Source organism: Rattus norvegicus, chromosome 1 (assembly GCF_021556685.1).
Source record: "Rattus norvegicus strain SHRSP/BbbUtx chromosome 1, alternate assembly SHRSP_T2T, whole genome shotgun sequence".
Lineage (NCBI taxonomy): Eukaryota > Metazoa > Chordata > Mammalia > Rodentia > Muridae > Rattus > Rattus norvegicus.
In genome coordinates, this window is record NC_141534.1 from 79253449 (window position 1) to 79276122 (window position 22674).

Sequence of the window (22674 nt, forward strand, 5' to 3'; positions counted from 1 at the left end):
CAACCAAAAAGAGCCCAGGTCCAGACGGGTTCCGTGAAGAATTCTATCAGACCTTCACAGAAGACCTCATCACACCAATACTATCCAAACTATTCCACAAAATTGAAGCTGATGAAGCGCTACCATATTCCTTCCATGAAGCCACAATTACTCTTTTATCTAAACCACACAAAGACCCAACAAATAAAGAGGAACTTTAGACCAATTTCCCTTATGGATATCAACGCAAAAATACTCAAAAAATTCTGGCAAACGGAATCCAAGATCACATCAAAACAATCATTCAACATGATCAAGTAGGCTTCATCCCAGGCATGCAGGGATGGTTTCATATATGGAAAACCATCAACGTGATCCATTATATAAACAAACTGAAACAAAAAAACCACAGGATCATTTCATTAGATGCTGAGAAAGCATTTGAATAAATTCAACACCCCTTCATGATAAAAGTCCTGGAAAGAATAGGAATTCAAGGCCCATACCTAGACATAGTAAAAGCCATATACAGCAAACCAGTAGCTAACATTAAACTAAATGGAGAGAAACTTGAAGCAATCCCACTAAAATCAGGGACTAGACAAGGCTGCCCACTCTCTCCCTACTTATTCAACATAGTTCTTGAAGTTCTAGCCAGAGCAATCAGACTACAAAAGGAGATCAAGGGGATAAAGATTAGAAAAGAATAGGTCAAAATATCACTAATTGCAGATGATATGATAGTATATTTAAGTGATCCCAAAATTTCCACCAGAGAACTACTACAGCTGATAAACAACTTCAGCAAAGTGGCTGGGTATAATATTAACTCAAATAAATCAGTAGCCTTCCTCTACACAAAAGAGAAACAAGCCGAGGAAGAAATTAGGGAAACGACACCCTTCCTAATAGTCCCAAATAATAAAAAAAATACCTCAGTGTGACTGTGACCAAGCAAGTAAAAGATCTGTATGATAAGATCTTTAAGCCTCTGAAGAAAGAAATTGAAGACATCAGAAGATGGAAAGATCTCCCATGCTCATGGATTGGCAGGATCAACATAGTAAAAATGGCCATTTCACCAAATGCGATCTACAGATTCAATGCAATCCCCATCAAAATACCAATCCAATGCTTCAGAGAGTTAGACAGAACAATTTGCAAATTCATCTGGAGTAACAAAAAACCCAGGATAGCTAAAACTATCCTCAACAATAAAGGGACTTCTGGGGAAATCACTATCCCTGAAGTCAAGCAGTATTACAGAGCAATAGTGATAAAAACTGCATGGTATTGGTACAGAGACAGACAGATAGACCAGTGGAATAGAATTGAAGACCCAGAAATGAACCCACACTCCTATGGTCACTTGATTTTTGACAAAGGAGCCAAAACCATCCAATGGAAAAAAGATAGCATTTTCAGCAAATGATGCTGGTTCAACTGGAGGTCAGCATGTAGAAGAATGCAGATCGATCCATGCTTATCACCCTGTACAAAGCTTAAGTCCAAGTGGATCAAGGACCTCCACATCAAACCAGATACACTGAAACTAATAGAAGAAAAAGTGGGGAAGAATCTCAAACACATGGAGACTGGAGAAAATTTCCTGAAAAAACCAAACCAAACCAAACCAAACACCAATGGCTTATGCTCTAAGATCAAGAATCGACAAATGGGATCTCCTAAAACTGCAAAGCTTCTTTAAGGCCAAGGGCACTGTGGTTAGGACAAAATGGCAACCAACAGATTGGGAAAAGCTCTTTACCAATCCTACAACAGACAGAGGGCTTACATCCAAAATACACAAAGAACTCAAGAAGTTAGACCGCAGGGAGACAAATAACCCTATTAAAAAATGGGGTTCAACCCATTCAGAGCCTGCCCCACATGTGGCCCATACATATACAGCCACCCAATTAGACAAGATGGATGAAGCAGAGAAGTGCAGGCCGACAGGAACCGGATGTAGATGTCTCCTGAGAGACACAGCCAGAATACAGCAAATACAAAGGCGAAAGCCAGCAGCAAACCACTGAACTGAGAACAGGACCCCCGTTGAAGGAATCAGAGAAAGGACTAAAGATCTTGAAGGGGCTCGAGACCCCAGATGAACAGCAATGCAAGCAACCAGAGCTTCCAGGGACTGAGTCACTACCCAAAGACTATACATGGACTGACCCTGTACTCTAACCTCATAGGTAGCAATGAATATCCTAGTAAGGGCAGCGGTGGAAGGGAAGCCCTTGGTCCTGCCAAGACTGAACACCAAGTGGACGTGATTGTTGGGGGGAGGGTGGTAATGGGGGGGAGGATAGGAGGGGAACACATATATAGAAGGGGAGGGGGAGGGGCAGAGGTTAGAGAAATTTGGCCTGGAAACCGGGAATGGGAATAACAATCGGAATGTAAATAAAAAATACTCAAGGTAATGAAGATATATATGTATATATATATATCACATACCATGAGAAAATCAACATGTAGCCCAATGGGGAGAGCTGTTAAAGGACAGGCACAGAGACCTGTCACCGAGTGCTGAGAAACCCAACATTACCCTCCCACACCTCTGTGTCGACAAGTAGAGAAATTAACCTTGTACATATGTGTGTGGTATGTGATCACTGTTAATGTTGATCAACATGTGTGTCATGTTGATGTTGGTGCCAGAGGTCAACTTCAGGTGTCCTTGATCAGGAAACATCTACCTTGAAACAAAGCCTTATTTTTAACTTTAACTTCATGCCTATGTGTGGGTATGTATGAGCCTTTTGCCAGCAGAGGACAGAGGTGTTGGGTTTCTTGGAGATGTATTTATATACCCAGCTCTGAGCCACCTGATGTGGGTGCCCTTAATTCAACTCCAACCTGCATGAGCGCACAGAGGAATATGGAGGTCTAACTCACCTGACAGAAACCTACACCGCATGTGGCTGTAGGTGTAACCATCTTTACAGCCCACCCCTCCTGCAAACCTGGTGGTTTCTGTTCCTCCTCTGATCCTTCTTCCTTCGTGGTTGCTTTATCATCTTTTTTTGGAGGAGTTGTTGGGCTTTCTGGAACAAAACAAAGAGTTAATGACTTATTGCCCATGTTGGGATGAAACGGTTCATGTCCGAATGACAGAGAGTGTTAGGCAAACTTCTGCTCAGGTGATATCCATATAGAATTTGATGTCAGGCCCTATGTCTCTCAAGTACAGTAAGGCAGTAGAGAGAGGCAAAGATGCTCACATATGAACCCTAACATGTGCATTATCTCCTAGTTCCTTTGAGAGGCTTATTGTAGGTGTCACACAAGGAGGAGCTGGGTCATAGGTAGTTAAGGTTCATCTTTGTTATTCATCCCCAATTCCTTCCAATTTCTGACCTGTAGAAGCAGCTTGTATGATATTTAATTTGCGGGTAACTGATACTTGTAATTAGAGTTGTCTTCAGGTTTGTGTGTCTTGTTGTGGGTGCACAGATACTCCCGATTGTCTACTTCCTCTTTAGAAATGTAACTAGGTTTTGAAATGAATACATTTTATTGTTTGGGACATGTCCATGTATTCACACAGGTGCCCTAGGGAGCCAGAAGAGGACATGGAGCTCTGTGGAACTGGAGTTAAAGGCAGCTGTGAGCCACTTCAATGTGTGTGCTATAAGGGGAACAGGATTTTACTCTTCAAAGCAGAGATACCATCTCTATGAGCTTCCAATCCTGAGGGAACAGAGGGTGGGGAGGAGAGATATGAACTGCTATCCTTTGGACATGATGGAGCTGCTGGGCACATGAAATCATGCAGCTGAGACTCCCTGTGCAAACGTCAGACACTTAAATATGCATAAGAGTTTGGGTGCCGGCTCCTGAGGAAGTTCCAGCATTTGGAGTTGCTGGTCTGCAGCAGCTCCTCCTCTTAGTTGCCACGGCTCTGTGTGTACATGCACGCTGGCAGGTCCATGTGCATATTCTGTGACCATTGGTGGACCATAGGTTGACTTTTCACGTCTTTCTCAGTCTGTCTCAGTCTTTTTTTTTTTTTTTTTTTTTTTTTTAGATTTATTTAGCACTTAATAATTCTTTGGTTTCCGGGCAAACATCCCCCTCCCCCCTCCCCTTCCTTATTGGTGTTCCCCTCCCCATCCTCCCCCCATTGCCGCCCTCCCCCCAACAATCCCGTTCACTGGGGGTTCAGTCTTAGCAGGACTCAGGGCTTCCCCTTCCACTGGTGCTCTTACTGGGATATTCATTGCTACCTATGGGGTCAGAGTCCAGGGTCAATCCATGTACAGTCTTTAGGTAGTGGCTTAGTCCCTGGAAGCTCTGGTTGCTTGGCATTGTTGTACATATGGGGTCTCTATTTTATTTTCTTTTTTTTTTAATTCTTTTTTTTATTTTTATTTTTTTGTTTTTTTTTAATTTAGAGAATACTTTATTAGTTTTTGTAATCAAACCCACGTAGATAAGACCTTACATATTTAATACAGTGTGTTACCCCTGTACAAATGGAAAAAACTTAAGTTCAACATTTCTAGACCAATATGGCTGTTAATTTCTGTACAGTGCCAACTCAACACAGTAAACGGGGATACTTTTTTCCAAAGTTGACAGCACAGCTAAAGTTTCAAAAAATTCAAGTTATATATCTGTATATATATATTTATATTTATATAAAAAGACCAATAATAGCAGTGTGTTATGCATCAACAGTCTGTCTCAGTCTTAACTTCTAAAGATGTATTTATCTTTAAGAATGCTCTTCCTGTACTTATGTCCCTGTACCCTTTGCAAGGCAGGCTAGCTATGTCTACTTGGACTACAAGAGGGCAAATTCCTTGACAGTAGGCTTACGGATATGCGCTGGCACGTGAGAACAGAAAACTCATTTTGCATTCTCCAAAACAGTAGCCAAGTGATTTTGACTCTCTGAGCCCTGTCTCTTGTCTCCGATCTTAGTTTTGGAGAGTCTCACTAAACCTGGATCTCACCATGGTAGCCTGGGCTGGCCAACAAGCAGCAGGGTTCCTGCTGTCTCTGCCTCCTTGGTGGTTGTTTTATAGTCACCTGCCCCTCCCACCAGCCCATCTAGATAGGTTATGGGACTGGAACCTTGGCCCAAGCACAGAAAGCATTTCTTTACTGAGCAAGGCAAGCCTCCCATTCCAACTTATGAACAGTTATATACCCAAACACAGATACAATTTCATGCTGTGCATATCAGGATTTTTGCTGATCATTTCCCTCTATGAAATTGTCAAGGCAATTTTTAAAATTTATGATATACATCAACGGAACCAGCAAGGAAGTACGGCCAAAGTGTGCAGATACATATAAATTCATATACCCTGAAAGAAGCAACATACAGGCCAATGGGGATAGCTGTAAAAGGACAGATACAGAAAACTGTCACCTAGTGCTGAGAAACCCAATATTACCGTCGACAAGACTTTATCAACAGTGTAGAAGAATTAACTGTGGACATATGTGTGTGGCATATGATAAGTGTAAAGTATATGTGTCATGTTGATGTTAGTGGCAGAGGTCAACCTTAGTTGTCCTTTTGTAGAAATCCTCCACTGTAAAACAAAGACTTATTTTTAACTTAATTCCATGTCTATGTGTGGGTATGTACGAGCCTTGTGCCAACAGAGGACAGAGGTGTTGGATTTCTTGGAGGTTAATTTATACCTAGTTCTGAGCCACCTCATGTGGTGCTTTTCAACCAACTCCAACCTGAATGCACACACACAAGAATTTGGGGTATAATTCCTCAGATCAAAACCTAAGCATGTGGCTTGAAGTGCACCTAACTTAAAACCCCACACCCCCAGCAAACCTGATGATGGCTGCTCCTCCTCTGATCCTTCATCTTTCTGGGTTCCTTTATCATCCTTTTCTGGAGTTATTGTACTTTCTGCAACAAAATAGAGAGTTAATAACTCAGTGTTACCGCTAAAGGTGAAATGAGAACAGTTTACGTCCAAACTACATACAGTATTAAGGCAAGCCTCTGCTCGGTTTATGTCCTTACAGTGTTTGATGTCAGACCCTTTGTCTTTGAAGTACAGTAAAGCAGCAGAGAGAGGCAAAGAAGCTCCCATTTGAATCCTAACATGTGCATTCTCTCCTAGTTCTTCTGAGAGGCTTAGGGTGTGTGTCACAATGAGGTGCTGGGTCATAGGCAGTTAAGTTTCATCTTGGTTATTCATCCCAAATTCCTTCCAATTTCTGACCTGTGGAAGCAGCTTGTATGAGATTTAATTAGCGTGTCACTGATACTAGTAATTAGAGTTGTCTTCAGGTTTGTGTGTCTTGTTGTGGGTGCACAGATGTTTCTCATTATCTACTTCCTCTTTAGAAATGTAAATTGGTTTAGAAAATAATACATTTTCAATGAAAACTCATCAAAAAAGATAAGGAAGGACACTTCATATGCATCAAAGAAATAAGCCACCGAGATGAACTCTCAATCCTAAATATCTATGCTCCAAATACAAGGGCACCTACATACATAAAAGAAACTTTACTAAAGCTCAGAGCAAACATTGCACCTCACACAATAATAGTAGGAGATTTCAACACCCCACTCTCATCAATGGACAGATCATGAAAACAAATTAAACAGGGACAAAGACAGACTAAGAGAAGTCATGATCCAAATGGAATTAACAGATATTTATAAGATCATTCTATCCTAAAACAAAAGGATTTACCTTGTTCTCAACACCTCAACACCTTGGTACTTTCTCCAAAACTGACCATATAATCGGTCAGAAAACAGGACTTAACAGATACCGATAGAAATAATCCCATATGTCTTATCAGACCACCACAGGCTAAAGCTGGTCTTCAATAACAATAAGGAAAGAAAGCCCAAGTATACCTGGAAGTTGAATAATGCTTTACTCAATGATAACCTGGTCAAGGAAGAAATAAAGAAAGAAATTAAAGACTTCATAGAATTTAATGAAAAGGAAGGTACATGATACCCAAGTTTATGGGACAAAATGAAAACTGTGCTAAGAGGAATACTCAGAGCTCTGAGGGACTGCAGAAAGAAATAGGAGCGAGCATATATCAGCAGTTTGACAGCACACCTAAAAAATAGCTCTAGAACAAAAAGAAGCAAATACACCCAGTAGAAGTAGAAGGCAGGAAATAATCAAACTCAAGCAGAAATCAACCAAATAGAAACAAAAAGAACCATAGAAAGAATCAACAGAACCAAAAGTTGGTTCTTTGAGAAAGTCAGTAAGATAGATAAACCCTTAGCCAGAAATGAGAGGACACAGAGAGTGTGTCCAAATTAACAAAATCAGAAATGAAAAGGGAGACATAACTACAGAATCAGAGGAAATTTAAAAAATCATCCCTCCTACGACAAAAGCCAATATTTAACAAAACTTGAAAATCTGCAGGAAATGGACAATTTCCTAGATAGATACCAGGTACCAAAGTTAAATCAGGAACAGATAAACAAGTTAAACAACCCCATAACTCCTAATGAAATAGAAGCAGTCATTAAAGGCCTCCCAACCAAAAAGAGCCCAGGTCCAGACGGGTTCCGTGCAGAATTCTATCAGACCTTCACAGAAGACCTCATCACACCAATACTATCCAAACTATTCCACAAAATTGAAGCTGATGAAGCGCTACCGTATTCCTTCTATGAAGCCACAATTACTCTTTTACCTAAACCACACAAAGACCCAACAAAGAAAGAGAACTTCAGACCAATTTCCCTTATGAATATCAATGCAAAAATACTCAATAAAATTCTGGCAAATTTAGTTTTTTACTTTTCTTTTTTGTGAGGGTCTTCAATATAAATGTGGCTTCTTAAAAGATCTTGACTTTTTGAGATTCCACTTCGTAATTATCAGGGAAATTTCTGCTACAAATGAACTGGAGTGCTGTATTTCCACTGTGGTTTGGATATTAAATATTCCCCACTCTCAAATGTTGAAGGTGTGGTCCCCAAAGTAATTGCAAAGGCAGGACTTTTCGGAAGTGATTGGCTCATGAAAGCTCTAACCTAAGTCCTTTGTTTAATTCACAAATGGTTTCACAATCTGATGACCTTTGTGGAGAATGGAGGAAACAGAGATAGGGCACTTGGCTTGAGGAAGTAGGTCAGGGGGAGTCCCTGAAGGCAGACCCTTACGAACCCGCTTTGCCTATTTGAAGGTGAGTCCAGTGAACAACTTGTGCAAGTCGTTCTCTCCCTTGGTCATGACTCCACAACTCAGGCTGGAGGCTTGATCGCAGTATTCCTACAGCCCAGCCCATGCAATTGTGTCAAGAGATATGCTAACTGAATACATCATTTCCACTGTACATTATATTAAAAAGCTATTTCCTTTATACAGAGCCAGCAAGTGAGCAGATTTGTTGCTACCTGGAATACTTTCATTAGATCATTCTTCTAAAATATATTAACAAATGTTGAGAACTTTGAAAAAAAATTTCTGGCAAACGGAATCCAAGATCACATCAAAACAATCATTCACCATGATCAAGTAGGCTTCATCCCAGGCATGCAGGGATGGTTTCATATATGGAAAACCATCAACATGATCCATTATCTAAACAAACTGAAACAACAAAACCACATGATCATTTCATTAGATGCTGAGAAAGCATTTGACAAAATTCAACACCCCTTCATGATAAAAGTCCTGGAAAGAATAGGAATTCAAGGCCAGTACCTAAACATAGTAATAGCCATATACAGCAAACCAGTAGCTAACATTAAACTAAATGGAGAGAAACTTGAAGCAATCCCACTAAAATCAGGGACTAGCAAGGCTGCCCACTCTCTCCCTAATTATTCAATATAGTTCTTGAAGTTCTAGCCAGAGCAATCAGACAACAAAAGGAGATCAAGGGGATACAGATTGGAAAAGAAGTAGTCAAAGTATCACTATTTGCAGATGATACGACAGTATATTTAAGCGATTCCAAAAGTTCCACCAGGGAACTACTAATCGTGATAAATACCTTCAGCAAAGTGGCTGGCTATAAATTAACTCAAAAAAATCAGTAGCCTTCCTCTACACAAAAGAGAAACCAGCCGAGAAAGAAATTAGGGAAACGACACCCTTTCTAATAGTCCCAAATAATAAAAAAATACCTCGGTGTGACTGTGACCAAGGCAAGTAAAAGATCTGTATGATAAGATCTTTAAGCCTCTGAAGAAAGAAATTGAAGACATCAGAAGATGGAAAGATCTCCCATGCTCATGGATTGGCAGGATCAACATAGTAAAAATGGCCATTTTACCAAAAGCAATCTACAGACTCAATGCAATCCCCATCAAAATACCAATCCAATGCTTCAGAGAGTTAGACAGAACAATTTGCAAATTCATCTGGAGTAACAAAAAACCCAGGATAGCTAAAGCTATCCTCAACAATAAAAGGACTTCAGGGGGAATCACTGTCCCTGAACTCAATTAGTATTACAGAGCAATAGTGATAAAAACTGCATGGTATTGGTAGATAGACAGACAGATAGACTAGTGGAACAGAATTGAAGACCCAGAAATGAACCCACACACCTATGGTCACTTGATTTTTGACAAAGGAGTCAAAACCATCCAATGGAAAAAAAGATAGCATTTTCAGCAAATGGTGCTGGTTCAACTGGAGGTCAGCATGTAGAAGAATGCAGATCGATCCATGCTTATCACCCTGTACAAAGCTTAAGTCCAAGTGGATCAAGGACCTCCACATCAAACCAGACACACTCAAACTAATAGAAGAAAAAGTGGGGAAGCATCTGGAACACATGGGCACTGGAGAAAATTTCCTGAACAAAACACCAATGGCTTATGCCCTAAGATCAAGAATCGACAAATGGGATCTCCTAAAACTGCAAAGCTTCTGTAAGGCAAAGGACACTGTGGTTAGGACAAAACAGCAACCAACAGATTGGGAAAAGATCTTTACCAATCCTACAACAGACAGAGGGCTGATATCCAAAATATACAAAGAACTGAAGAAGTTAGACCATAGGGAGACAAATAACGGTATTAAAAAATGGGGTTCAGAGCTAAACAAAAATTCATAGCTGAGGAATGCCTAATGGCTGAGAAACACCTAAAGAAATGCTCAACATCTTTAGTCATAAGGGAAATGCAAATCAAAACAACCCTGAGATTTCACCTCACACCAGTGAGAATGGCTAAGATCAAAAACTCAGGTGACAGTAAATGCTGGCGAGGATGTAGAGAAGAGGAACACTCCTCCATTGTTGGTGGGATTGCAGACTGGTACAACCATTCTGGAAATCAGTCTGGAGGTTCCTCAGAAAATTGGACATTGAACTGCCTGAGGATCCAGCTATACCTCTCCTGGGCATATACCCAAAAGATGCCCCAACATATGAAAAAGACACGTGCTCCACTATGTTCATAGCAGCCTTATTTATAATAGCCAGAAGCTGGAAAGAACCCAAATGCCCTTCAACAGAGGAATGGATACAGAAAATGTGGTACATCTACACAATTGAATATTACTCAGCTATCAATAACAATGACTTTATGAAATTCTTAAGGAAATGGATGGAACTGGAAAATATCATCCTGTGTGAAGTACCCAATCACAGAAAAACCCACATGGTATGCACTCATTGATAAGTGGCTATTAGTCCAAATGCTTGAATTACCCTTGATGCACAGAACACATGAAACTCAAGAACGATGACAAAAATGCGAATGCTTCACTCCGTCTTCAAAAGGGGAACAAGAATACCCTTGGCAGGGCATAGGGAGGCAAAGTTTCGAACAGAGGCAGAAGGAACACCCATTCAGAGCCTGCCCCACATGTGGCCCATACATATACAGCCACCCAATTAGACAAGATGGATGAAGCAAAGAAGTGCAGGCCAGCAGGATCTGGATGTAGATCTCTCCTGAGAGACACAGCCAGAATACAGCAAATACAGAGGCGAAGGACAGCAGCAAACCACTGAACTGAGAACGGGTCCCCCGTTGAAGGAATCAGGGAAAGGACTTGAAGAGCTTGAAGGGACTTGAGTCCCCATATGAACAACAATGCCAAGCAACCAGAGCTTCCAGGGACTAAGCATGTACTATACCCAAAGACTATACATGAACTGACCCTGGGCTCCAACATCATAGAAAGCAATGAATAGCCTAGTAAGAGCTTCAGTGGAAGGGGAAGCCCTTGGTCCTGGGAAGACTGAACATCTAGTGAATGTGATTGTTGTGGGGAGGGTGGGAATGGGGGGAGGATGGGGAGGGGAAGCCCATATAGTAGGAGAGGGGAAGGGGTTTCAGTGATGTTGGCCTGAAAACCGGGAAGGGGAATAACAATTGAAATGCAAATTAGAAATACTCACGTTAATAAAGATAAAAAAAAATCACAGTGTACAGTATGCACAGTGTCTTTGAATTGCAAACATGACTCCCATTATCAAACCACAAACAGACAGTGCTGCCACCGTACCCCAGAACCTCAGATCCCAGGGGGTTGGGGGAGTGGTCAATGAGATCCTACCCGTTTTAGGTTCTTCCACTGTATGATGGCTATTTGCTTCTCCTTTGGGTTTTAAAAATCATCTATTTTTAGAATTTTACCAAGGTCTGGAGAGATGGCCCAACAGCTAGGAATGCCTGCTGCTCTTGCAGAGCTCCCCAGTTCTGTTCCCAGTGCTCACATCAGGTGGCTTACAAAAAAAATACATTTTATTGTTTGGGACCTGTCCATGTATTCACACAGGTGCCGTAGGGAGCCAGAACAGGACATGGAGCTCTGTGGAACTGGAGTTAAAGGCAGCTGTGAGCCACTTCAATGTGTGTGCTATGAGGGGAACATGATTTTACTCTTCAAGGCAGGGATACCATCTCTATGAGCTTCCAATCCTGAGGGAACAGAGGGTGGGGAGGAGAGATATGAACTGCTATCCTTTGGACATGACGGAGCTGCTGGGCACATGAAATCATGCAGCTGAGACTCCCTGTGCAAACGTCAGACACTTAAAATTGTATAATAGTTTGGGTGCGGGCTCCTGAGGAAGTATCAGCATTTGGAGTTGCTGCTCTGCAGCAGCTCCTCCTCTTAGTTGCCACGGCTCTGTGTGTACATGCACGCTGGCAGATCCATGTGCAAATTCTGTGACCATCATTGTGCCATACGTTGACTTTTCATGTCTTTCTCAGTCACTCTCAGTCTTACCTTCTAAAGATGTATTTATCTTTAAGAATGCTCTTCCTGTACGTATGTCCCTGAACCCTGTGCCAGGCAGGCTATGCCTACTTAGACTACAAGAGGGCAAATTCCTTGACACTAGACTTACGGATATGAGCTGGCATGCGAGAGAACTGAAAACTGATTTTGCATTCTCCAAAACAGTAGGCAAGTGATGTTGACCCTCCGAGCCCTGTCTCTTGTCTCCAATCTTAGTTTTGGAGAGTCTCACTAAACCTGGATCTCACCATGGTAGACAGGATTGGCCAGCAAGCAGCAGGGATCCTCCTGTCTCTGCCTCCTTGGTGGTTGTTTTATAGTCACATGCCCCTCCCACCAGCCCATCTGGATAGGTTATGGGACTGGAACTCTGGCCCAAGCACAGAAAGCATTTCTTTACTGAGCAAGACAAGCCTCCAGTTTCAACCTTATTAAGAGTATATACCCAAACACAGATGCAATTTAATGCCGTGCATATCAGTAACGTAGGTGATCATTTCCCTCTATGAAATTGTCAAGGCAATTTTAAAATTTATGATACAAACCAATGGAACCAAGAACTAGCACTCCACATATCTAGGAGACACATTGAAAGTCACATACCCTGAAAGAAGCAACATGTCACCCAGTGGGGATAGCTGTTAAAGGACAGGCACAGAGACCTGTCACCTAGTGCTGAGAAAGCCAACATTACCCTCCCACACCTCTGTGTTGACAAGTAGAAAAATTAACCTTGTACATATGTGTGTGGTATGTGATCAGCGTTAATGTTGATCAACATGTAATGTTGGTGCCAGAGATCAACTTCAAGTGTCCTTGATCAGGAAACATGTACCTTAAAACAAAGACTTATATTTCACTTTAATTTCATGCCTATGTGTTGGTATGCATGAGGCTTTTGCCAGCAGAGGACAGAGGTGTTGGATTTCTTGGAGATAAATTTATACCCAGCTCTGAGCCACCTGATGTGGATGCTCTGAAATCAACTCCAACCTGCATGAGCCCACAGAGGAATATGGAGGTCTAACTCACCTGACAGAAACCTACACAGCATGTGGCTGTAAGTGTAACCATCTTTACATCCCACCCCTCCTGCAAACCTGGTGATTTCTGCTCCTGCTCTGAATCTTCTTCCTTCGGGGTTGCTTTGTCATCTTTTTTTGGAGGAGTTGTTGGGCTTTCTGGAACAAAACAGAGTTAATAACTTATTGCTCATGTTGGGATGAAACAGTGCATGTCCAAACGACATAGACTGTTAGGCAAGCTTCTGCTCAGGTGATATCCTTTTAGAACTTGATGTCAGGCCCTTTGTCTCTCAAGTACAGTAAGGCAGTAGAGAGAGGCAACGATGCTCACATCTGAACCCTAACATGTGCATTATCTCCTAGTTCCTTTGAGAGGCTTAGGGTGGGTGTCACACAAGGAGGAGCTGGGTCATAGGCAGTTAAGGTTCGTCTTTGTTATTCATCCCCAATTCCTTCCAATTTCTGACCTGTAGAAGCAGCTTGTATGAGATTTAATTCGCGTGTAACTGATACTAGTAATTACAGTTGTCTTCAGGTTTGTGTGTCTTGTTGTGGGTGCACAGATGTTCCCGATTGTCTACTTCCTCTTTAGAAATGTAACTAGGTTTGGAAAAGAATACATTTTATTGTTTGGGACATGTCCATGTATTCACACAGGTGCCCTAGGGAGCCAGAAGAGGACATGGAGCTCTGTGGAACTGGAGTTAAAGGCAGCTGTGAGCCACTTCAATGTGTGTGCTTTAAGTGAAACATTATGTTACTTTTCAAGGCAGGGATACCATCTCTATGAGCTTCCAATCCTGAGGGAACAGAGGGTGGGGAGGAGAGATATGAACTGCTATCCTTTGGACATGATGGAGCTGCTGGGCACATGAAATCATGCAGCTGAGACTCCCTGTGCAAACGTCAGACACTTAAAAATGTATAATAGTTTGGGTGCGGGCTCCTGAGGAAGTATCAGCATTTGGAGTTGCTGCTCTGCAGCAGCTCCTCCTCTTAGTTGCCACGGCTCTGTGTGTACATGCACGCTGGCAGGTCCATGTGCAAATTCTGTGACCATCGGTGGACCATAGGTTGACTTTTCACGTCTTTCTCAGTCACTCTCAGTCTTAACTTCTAAAGATGTATTTATCTTTAAGAATGCTCTTCCTGTACGTATGCCCCTGAACCCTGTGCCAGGCAGGCTATTCCTACTCAGACTACAAGAGGGCAAATTCCTTGATACTAGGCTTACGGATATGAGCTGGCACGTGAGAACTGAAAACTCATTTTGCATTCTCCAAAACAGTAGGCAAGTGATGTTGACCCTCCAGGCCCTGTCTCTTGTCTCCAATCTTAGTTTTGGAGAGTCTCACTAAACCTGGATCTCACCATGGTTGACTGGACTGACCAGCAAGCAGCAGGGATCCTCCTTGTCTCTGCCTCCTTGGTGGTTGTTTTATAGTCACATGCCCCTCCCACCAGCCCATCTGGATAGGTTATGGGACTGGAACTCTGGCCCAAGCACAGAAAGCATTTCTTTACTGAGCAAGACAAGCCTCCAGTTTCAACCTTATTAACAGTTATATACCCAAACACAGATGCAATTTAATGCCGTGCATATCAGTAACGTAGGTGATCATTTCCCTCTATGAAATTGTCAAGGCAATTTTAAAATTTATGATACAAACCAATGGAACCAAGAACTAGCACTCCACATATCTAGGAGACACATTGAAAGTCATATACCCTGAAAGAAGCAACATGTCGCCCAATGGGTATAGCTGTTAAAGGACAGGCACAGAGACCTGTCACCTAATGCTGAGAAACCCAACATTACCCTCCCACACCTTTGTGTCGACAAGTAGAAAAATTAACCTTGTACATATGTGTGTGGTATGTGATCAGTGGTAATGTTGCTAAACATGTGTGTCATGTTGGTGGTGCCAGAGGCCAACTTCAGGTGTTCTTGAGCAGGAAACATGTACGTTAAAACAAAGACTTATTTTTTATTTTAATTTCAAGCCTATGTGTGGGTATGCATGAGCCTTTTGCCAGCAGAGGACAGAGGTGTTGGGTTTCTTGGAGATGAATTTATACCCAGCTCTGAGCCACCTGATGTGGGTGCCCTGAAATAACTCCAACCTGCATGAGCCCACAGAAGAATATGGAGGTCTAACTCACCTGACAGAAACCTACACAGCATGTGGCTGTAAGTGTAACCATCTTTACAGCCCACCCCTCCTGCAAACCTGGTGGTTTCTGCTCCTCCTCTGATCCTTCTTCCTTCGGGGTTGCTTTATCATCTTTTTTTGGAGGAGTTGTTGGGCTTTCTGGAACAAAACAGAGTTAATAACTTATTGCCCATGTTGGGATGAAACGGTTCATGTCCGAACGACAGAGAGTGTTAGGCAAGCTTCTGCTCAGGTGATATCCTTCTACAAGTTGATGTGAGGCCCTTTGTCTCTCAAGTACAATAAGTGAGTAGAGAAAGGCAAAGATGCTCCCATTTGAATCCAAACTGTGCATTCTCTCCTAGTTTCTGAGAGGCTTAGGGTGGGTGTCACAAGGAGGTGCTGGGCTGTAGGCAGTTAAGGTTCATCTTAGAATTCTGGAACCATTTTAGTACCTTCTTCTGGAGGAGTCAGTTTACTTTCTTTTTTTTTTTTTTTTCCGGAGCTGGGGACCGAACCCAGGGCCTTGCGCTTGCTAGGCAAGCACTCTACCACTGAGCTAAATCCCCAACCCCCAGTTTGCTTTCTGTAACAGAGAGGAAGCGTTAACTCAGTCTAATTGTCCCTGATGGGATGAGAACATTTATGTCCAAATTATATAGACGATTAAGGGAAGGCTCTGCTTTTTTTATGCTCTGTGTAGTTTGTTGTGCAGGTTTTTGCCCTAGAACTACAATAAAGAAGCAGAGATTGGCAAAGACACTCCATTATTTGGACCCTAACTTGTGAGTTCTATACTACTTCTGTGTGGCTCAGGGTGGGTTTCACCATGAGGTGCTGGTTTATAGGCCTTAAGGGTTCATGTTGGTTATTCATCCTCAATTCCTTTAAATTTTAGACCCGTGTAAGCAGCTTGTAATTAGATTTTAATTAGCTTTTAATTGATACTTGTAATTAGAGTTGTCTTCAACATTGTGTTTGTTGTTGTGGGTCCACATTTGTTTGCCATGGTCTCCTTCATCTGTAGGCACCCAATTGAATTTTGAAAATAATTCATATCTTTTTTTGTACATGTTCATACTGGCTTGTTTTGTGTCAACTTAACACAAGCTGAAGTTATGACAAAGAAAGGAGCTTCAGTTGAGGAAATGCCTACATAAGACCTAGCCTTAAAGGCATTTTCTCATTAAGTGATCAAGGGGGCAGGACCCAGCCCCTTGTAGATGGTGCTGTCCCTGGGTTGGTAGTCTTGGGATCTATAAAAGAGCAAGCTCAGCAAGCCAGGGGTTGCATGCCAGTTAAGTAACATCTCTCTAGGGACTCTATCAGCTTTTGCTTCCTGCCCTCTGTGAATTCCAGTCCTGACTTTCTTTGGAGATGAACAGCAATGTGAATGTGTAAGCAGAATAAACCCTTTCCTCAGCAATTTGCTTCTTGGTCATGATGTTTGTGAAGAAATAGAAACTCTGACCAAGACAATGTCTATGTGTTCTTACAGGTGCCCTGGGAGGACAGAAGAGGAAACTGGACTCTGTGGAACTGGAGTCAAGGGCAGCTGTGAATCACTTGAACATGGGTGTAGTGAACGGAAGATGATATTTTGTTCCGAGCAGAGATACCATCTGTATTAAGTCCCCCCTCCATTCTTAGGCTAACAGAGGAAGAGGAGATCTGTTAACTGCTGTCCTCTGTACATTATACAGCTGTTAGGCATACGAAATCCTGCAGCTGGGGCTACCTGTACAAGATTTAGACACTTAAGATCGCATTAGAGATTGGGTATGGGCTGCTGAGAAAGTGTCAGAGTTTGGAATCACTTTTCTGTAGGGGCATATCCTCAGCTTGGATGTCAAGATTCTCTCTCTGTGTGGGTATTTGGGAGTGGGTAAGTCCACATGCATATTTGTGTGCACCAATATGGACAAGAGGTTGACTTTTCATGTCTGTCCCAGTCACACACAATGTTAATGTTTAACGATGTGTTTATCATGTCTTTGGAAAGAATGCTTTTCCTGTATGTATGCCCCTGTATGTTATTGAGGCTGTGCCTGCTGAGTGCTCATGCCCTGGAAGTAGACTTATAGATTTGAGCTGGCCTGTGCCACCTCAAAACTGAACCTGCCTCCTCTAGTAGAGTAGCCAAGTGATCTTACCCTCTGAGCCTTGTCTCCTGTCTCCAATCTTATTTATCGAGCGTCTCACTAAACCTGGATATCACATGGTAGACTGGGCTAGCCCGTAAGCACCAGGGATCTGCCTTCCTCTGCTTGTGTTTTTTCATTTTATAGGTACATGTCGCTCCTATGGGGCATATCTAGACAGATTCTGGGAATTGAACTCAGGTCTAGTGCAGGAACCATTTCTTTACTGAGCAAGACAAGCCTGAAGATTAAACCCTTTTCATGACAGCTATATACCCAAACACAATGCCGTTAGTGCAGTCCATATCTGGAGCCTAGCGGACCATTTCTTTCCAAGAAAGTTTCAAGGCAATTTTAAGATTCACGATATAGGGGTTGGGGATTTAGCTCAGTGGTAGAGCGCTTGCCTAGCAAGCGCAAGAACCCTTGGTTCGGTCCCCAGCTCTGAAAAAAAAAAAAAAAGAAAAAAGATTCACAATATAACCCAATAGAATTAAGAATGCCTCCCCAAATCTTGCAGACAATTATAATCATCAATACTCTGAAAGAAACATTCCATTAAAGTAAGTGGGGATAGCAGTATAAAGACAGGCAGAGAGACTTTTCAGGTATGGTTGTGGCATCCAAAATTGTGCTCCTAATCCTTTATCTTGCCAGTATTGAAAAATTGTGTACACATGTGTGTTGCATGTGATAAGTGTGAATTTTACGTGTCATGTTGATGTGTGTGCCAGAGATCAACCTTAGGTTTCCTTCCTCAGGAATCAACCACCTCAAAACAAAGACCTTTAAGTGATCATTATAAGTCTCTGTGTGAGAATGTTTATAAGCCTTGTGCCAGCAGAGGACGGAGGTGTTCGATTTCTTGGAGCATGAATCACTTGTAGCTCTGAGAACCTGATGTGGATGTGGGTAACCCAACTGCAATCCTGCATGCACACACACACACATAAGAATTTGGGGGTCTAATTCTTCAGATAAAAGCCTATACAGCATGTGGCTTTATGCCTACCCATCTTTACACCACACCCCATCTGCAAACCTGTTGTCTGTTCCTGCTCTGGTCCTTTGACTTTTGTCACCATTTCAGCATCTTTTTCTGGAGGAGTCATTTTAGTTTCTGCAACAGAGAGGAAGAGTTAATTCAGTACAATTGTCAAAGATGAGATGAGGACATATGTCCAAATTACATGCAGGATTAAGGGAAGTCTCTTCTAAGTTTATGCCCTATGTTATCTCTGATGCCAGGTTCTTGGCCTAAGGAGTACATTAACGTAGGAGAGATGGGTAAAGATGCTCCACGATTTGGACCCTAACATATACAGTCTACACTACTACATCTGAGTGGCTCAGGGTGGGTTTCACAATAAGGTGCCGTGTTATAGGCATTAAGAGTTCATCTTGGTTATCCATCCTCAATTCCTTTAAATTTCAGACCTGTGTAAGCAGTTTGTAATTAGATTGTAATTAGCTTTTAATTGATACTCGTAATTAGAGTTATCTTCAACATTGTGTTTGTTGTTGTGGGTCCACAGTTGTTTGCCATGGTCTCCTTCATCTGTAGGCAACCACCTTGGTGTTGAAAATAATTCATATCCTTTTTTTGTACATGTCTTACTGGCTGGTTTGTGTCAACTTGACACAAGCTGAAGTTATCACTGAGAAATAGCTTCATTTGAGGAAATGCCTCCATGAGACCTAGCCTTAAGGCATTGTCTCAACTAGTGATCAAGTGGGGAGGACCCAGCCCATTGTGGGTGGTGCTGTCCCTGGGCTGGTAGTCTTGGCTTCTATAAAAGAGCAAGCTGACCAAGCTAGAGGTTTTATGCCAGTATGTAACATCTCTCTGGCCTCTTTATCATCTCCTGCTTCCTACCCTGTGTGAGTTCTAGTCCTGACTTCCTTTGGTGATGAACGGCCATGCGAATGTGTAATCAGAATAAACCCTTTCCCCTCCCCAACTTGCTTCTTGGTCATGATGTTTTTTGCAGGAATAGAAACCCTGACTAAGACAATGTCTATGTGTTCTTACAGGTGACCTGGGGGGACAGAGGACAACACTGGACTCTGTAGAACTGGAGTCAAGGGCAGCTGTGTATCACTTGAATGTGTGTGTAATGAATGGAACATGATATTGCTTTTTGTTAAAAGCAGAGATACCATCTGTATTAATTCCCCCACCCATTCTTAGGGTACAGAGAAAGATCTGTTAACTGCTGTCCTCTGTATATCATACAGCTGTTGGGCTTATAAAATCATTCAGCTGGGGCTACCAGTACAAGATTAAGGCACATAAAATGGCATCAGAGATTGGGTAAGGGCTGCTGAGAAAGTGTCAGGATTTGGAGTCACTCTTCTGTAGGGGCACGTCCTCTGCTTGGATGTCAGGACTATGTGGGTACATGGTAGTGGGCAAGTCCATGTGCACATATGTGTGTCCTAACATGGACAAGAGGTTGACTTTTCTTGTCTCTCTCAGTCACGCAGGATCTTAGTGTTTAAGATGTGTTTGCCATGTCTTTATATTTAAGGATGCTTTTCCGGTATGTGTGTCCCTGTGTGTGTGTAGGCTGTGCCTGCTGAGACCACAAGAGGGCTGATGCTGTGGATCTAGGCTTACAGATGTGAGCTGGCCTCTCGGACCTCAAAACTGAACCTGCATCCATCCTCTAGCAGAGTGGCCAAGTGATCTTACCCTCTGAGCCCTGTCTGTTTTCCATTCTCATTTATTGAGAGTCACTAAACCTGGATCTCACCATGGTAGACTGGCCTGACCAGCAAGCACCAGGGATCCTCCTGTCTCTGCCTCCTTGGTGGTGGTTTTATAGGCACACGCCCCTCCCACCTCACATATCTAGATTAGTTCTAGGAATTGAACTCTGGTCCTGGTGCAGGAAGTATTAGTACTTGACTGAGCAAGACAAGGCTCCAGATCCAACCTTTTAATAACAACTATATACCCAAATAGAGATGCAATTTACAGCAGCCTATATCAGGAATCTAGCTGACTATTTTCCTCCAAGAGACTGTCAAGGTGATTTTAAAATTCATAATACACTGAATGGAACCAAGAACCCAGCACCCCCCAAATCTTGCAGACACATAAGAAAGTCATATACCCGGAACAAGCAACATATAGACCAATGGGGATAGCTGTAGAAGGACAGGCACTGAGACCAGTCACCTAGTGCTGAGAAACCCAACATTACCCTTCCACACCTCTGTGTCAACAAGGTAGAAGAATTAACTGTGTACATATATGTGTGATATGTGATAAGTGTTGAGTATGTGTGTCATGTTGATGTTGGTGGCAGAGGTCAACCTCAGGTGCCCTTAATTAGAAAACATCCACCTTAAAACAAAGACTAATTTTTAACTTTTAACTCCATGTCTCTGTGTGGGTATGTATGAGCTTTTTGTCAGCAGAGCACAGAGGTGTTGGATTTCTTGGAGCTGGATTTATACCCAGCTCTGGGCCACCTGAAGTAGGTGCTGGTAAATCTACTCCAACCTGCGTGCACACACAGAAGTATTCAAATGTCTAAATCTTCAGAGAAAACCTATACAGCATGTGGCTTTAAGTGTACCCATCTTTACACTCCATCCCCACTACAAACCTGTTGTCTGTTCCTTCTCTGATCCTTCATCTTTTGGGATTGCTTCATCATCTTTTCTTGGAGGAGTCATTGTGCTCTCTGCAATAGAGAGGAAGAGTTAATTCAGTATAATTATCCCAGCTGGAGATGAGAACACTTCATGTCCAAATTACATAGAGGATGAAGGCAAGCCTCTGCTTGCTTGGTTTATGCCCTTATATAATCTTTGATATCAGACCCTTTGCCTCAGAAGTACAGTAAAACAGAAGAGATATGCAAAGATACTCCATTTGGACCCTAACCTGTGCATTCTATCCTACTTCTCCTGAGAGCTGTCGGGCAGGTGTCACAATGAGTTGTTGGGCTATAGACATTAAGGCTGTATCTTTATTAGTCATCCTCAATGCCTTCAAATTTCAGACTTGTATAAATAGCTATTTACTTGACATTTGCAATTAGTGGTGTCTTCAACTTCGTGTGTGTTGTTATGGGTTCACAGGTGTCAACCATATTCTCTTTCCTTTGTAGGTACCTACTTGATTTTTGAAAAAAAAATACACTTTACTTTTTTGTACATGTCTATGTGTGCACACATGTGACCTTGGATGCCAGAAGTGGACACTGGTCTCTGTGGACCTGGTTTTACAGGCAGGTGTGCAACACTGAATATGGGTGTTTTGAATGGAACATGACTTTGCTTTTTCTTCAAAACAGAGATACCATCTGTATCAACTCCTACTCTTAGGTAATTTTCCCCATCCTTAGGGAAAAGAGGATGGGAAGGAGATCTGTGATCTGCTGTCCTCTGGACATGGTAGAGCTGTTAGGCTCATGAAGTCATGCTGATGGGGCTACCTGTGCAAGATCAAGACACTTATAGAACATCAAATATTGGGTAGGAGCTCCTAAGTGTCAGCATTTGGAGTCACTTCTCTGTAGAAACATATCCTTTATCTAGTTGTCAAGGCTCTATGTTTGTACTTGGAGGGGGTATTAGTCCATGTGCACATATATGGACATTAGGTTGACTCTTCAAGGTCTTTCTCACTCATTCTCAATGTTAACTTTTAAAGATGTATTTATCGGTTAAATGGATGAACTAGAAAATATCATGCTGAGTGAGGTAATCCAGACACAAAAACCACACGTGGTATGTACTCACTGTTAAGTGACTATTAACAAAAAAGCTTGCAATACCCACGATACAACTCACAGACCATATGAAGCTCGGAAAGACAGAAGACCAAAGTATGGATGCTTCATTTGTACTTAGAAGGGGGAACAAAATAATCACGGGAGGTGGAGGGTGGGAGGCACTTGGGAAGAAGAGAGGAAGGGGAGAGAAAAAAAGGGGGCAGGATCAGGTGTGGGATGAGACGGGGGAGATGTACAGAGGTGTGTAGCAATGGGGGATGGGGAACTGGGGATAGTCACCAAAATGTTCCAGATGCTAGTAAAGAGGCTGCCATGACCCATAGGGGATGGCATTAGCCGAAACATGGAACAAAGGGTAGAGAGAAATTGTAGAGACCATATCCAGAGATTAGGCCCAGCCCACAGTTAAGGGATGGGGCCACCCACCCATC

At 42.3% G+C, this 22674-nt stretch overlaps 1 protein-coding gene across 1 annotated transcript in view; it reads right to left on the minus strand.

Annotated features, from left to right (window-relative positions):
* Nlrp5 (NLR family, pyrin domain containing 5) overlaps positions 1–22674 on the minus strand; it is a 270742-nt gene that overhangs the window by 224713 nt on the left and 23355 nt on the right. Inside the window, exons 3-8 of the mRNA XM_087603010.1 lie at positions 21110–21187; positions 18535–18612; positions 15430–15510; positions 13274–13354; positions 5798–5875; positions 2955–3035 (exon numbers count right to left, since the gene is read on the minus strand). Coding sequence (XP_087459136.1) covers positions 2955–3035; positions 5798–5875; positions 13274–13354; positions 15430–15510; positions 18535–18612; positions 21110–21187 — 477 coding nt within the window. The remainder of the gene's footprint in view (positions 1–2954; positions 3036–5797; positions 5876–13273; positions 13355–15429; positions 15511–18534; positions 18613–21109; positions 21188–22674) is intronic.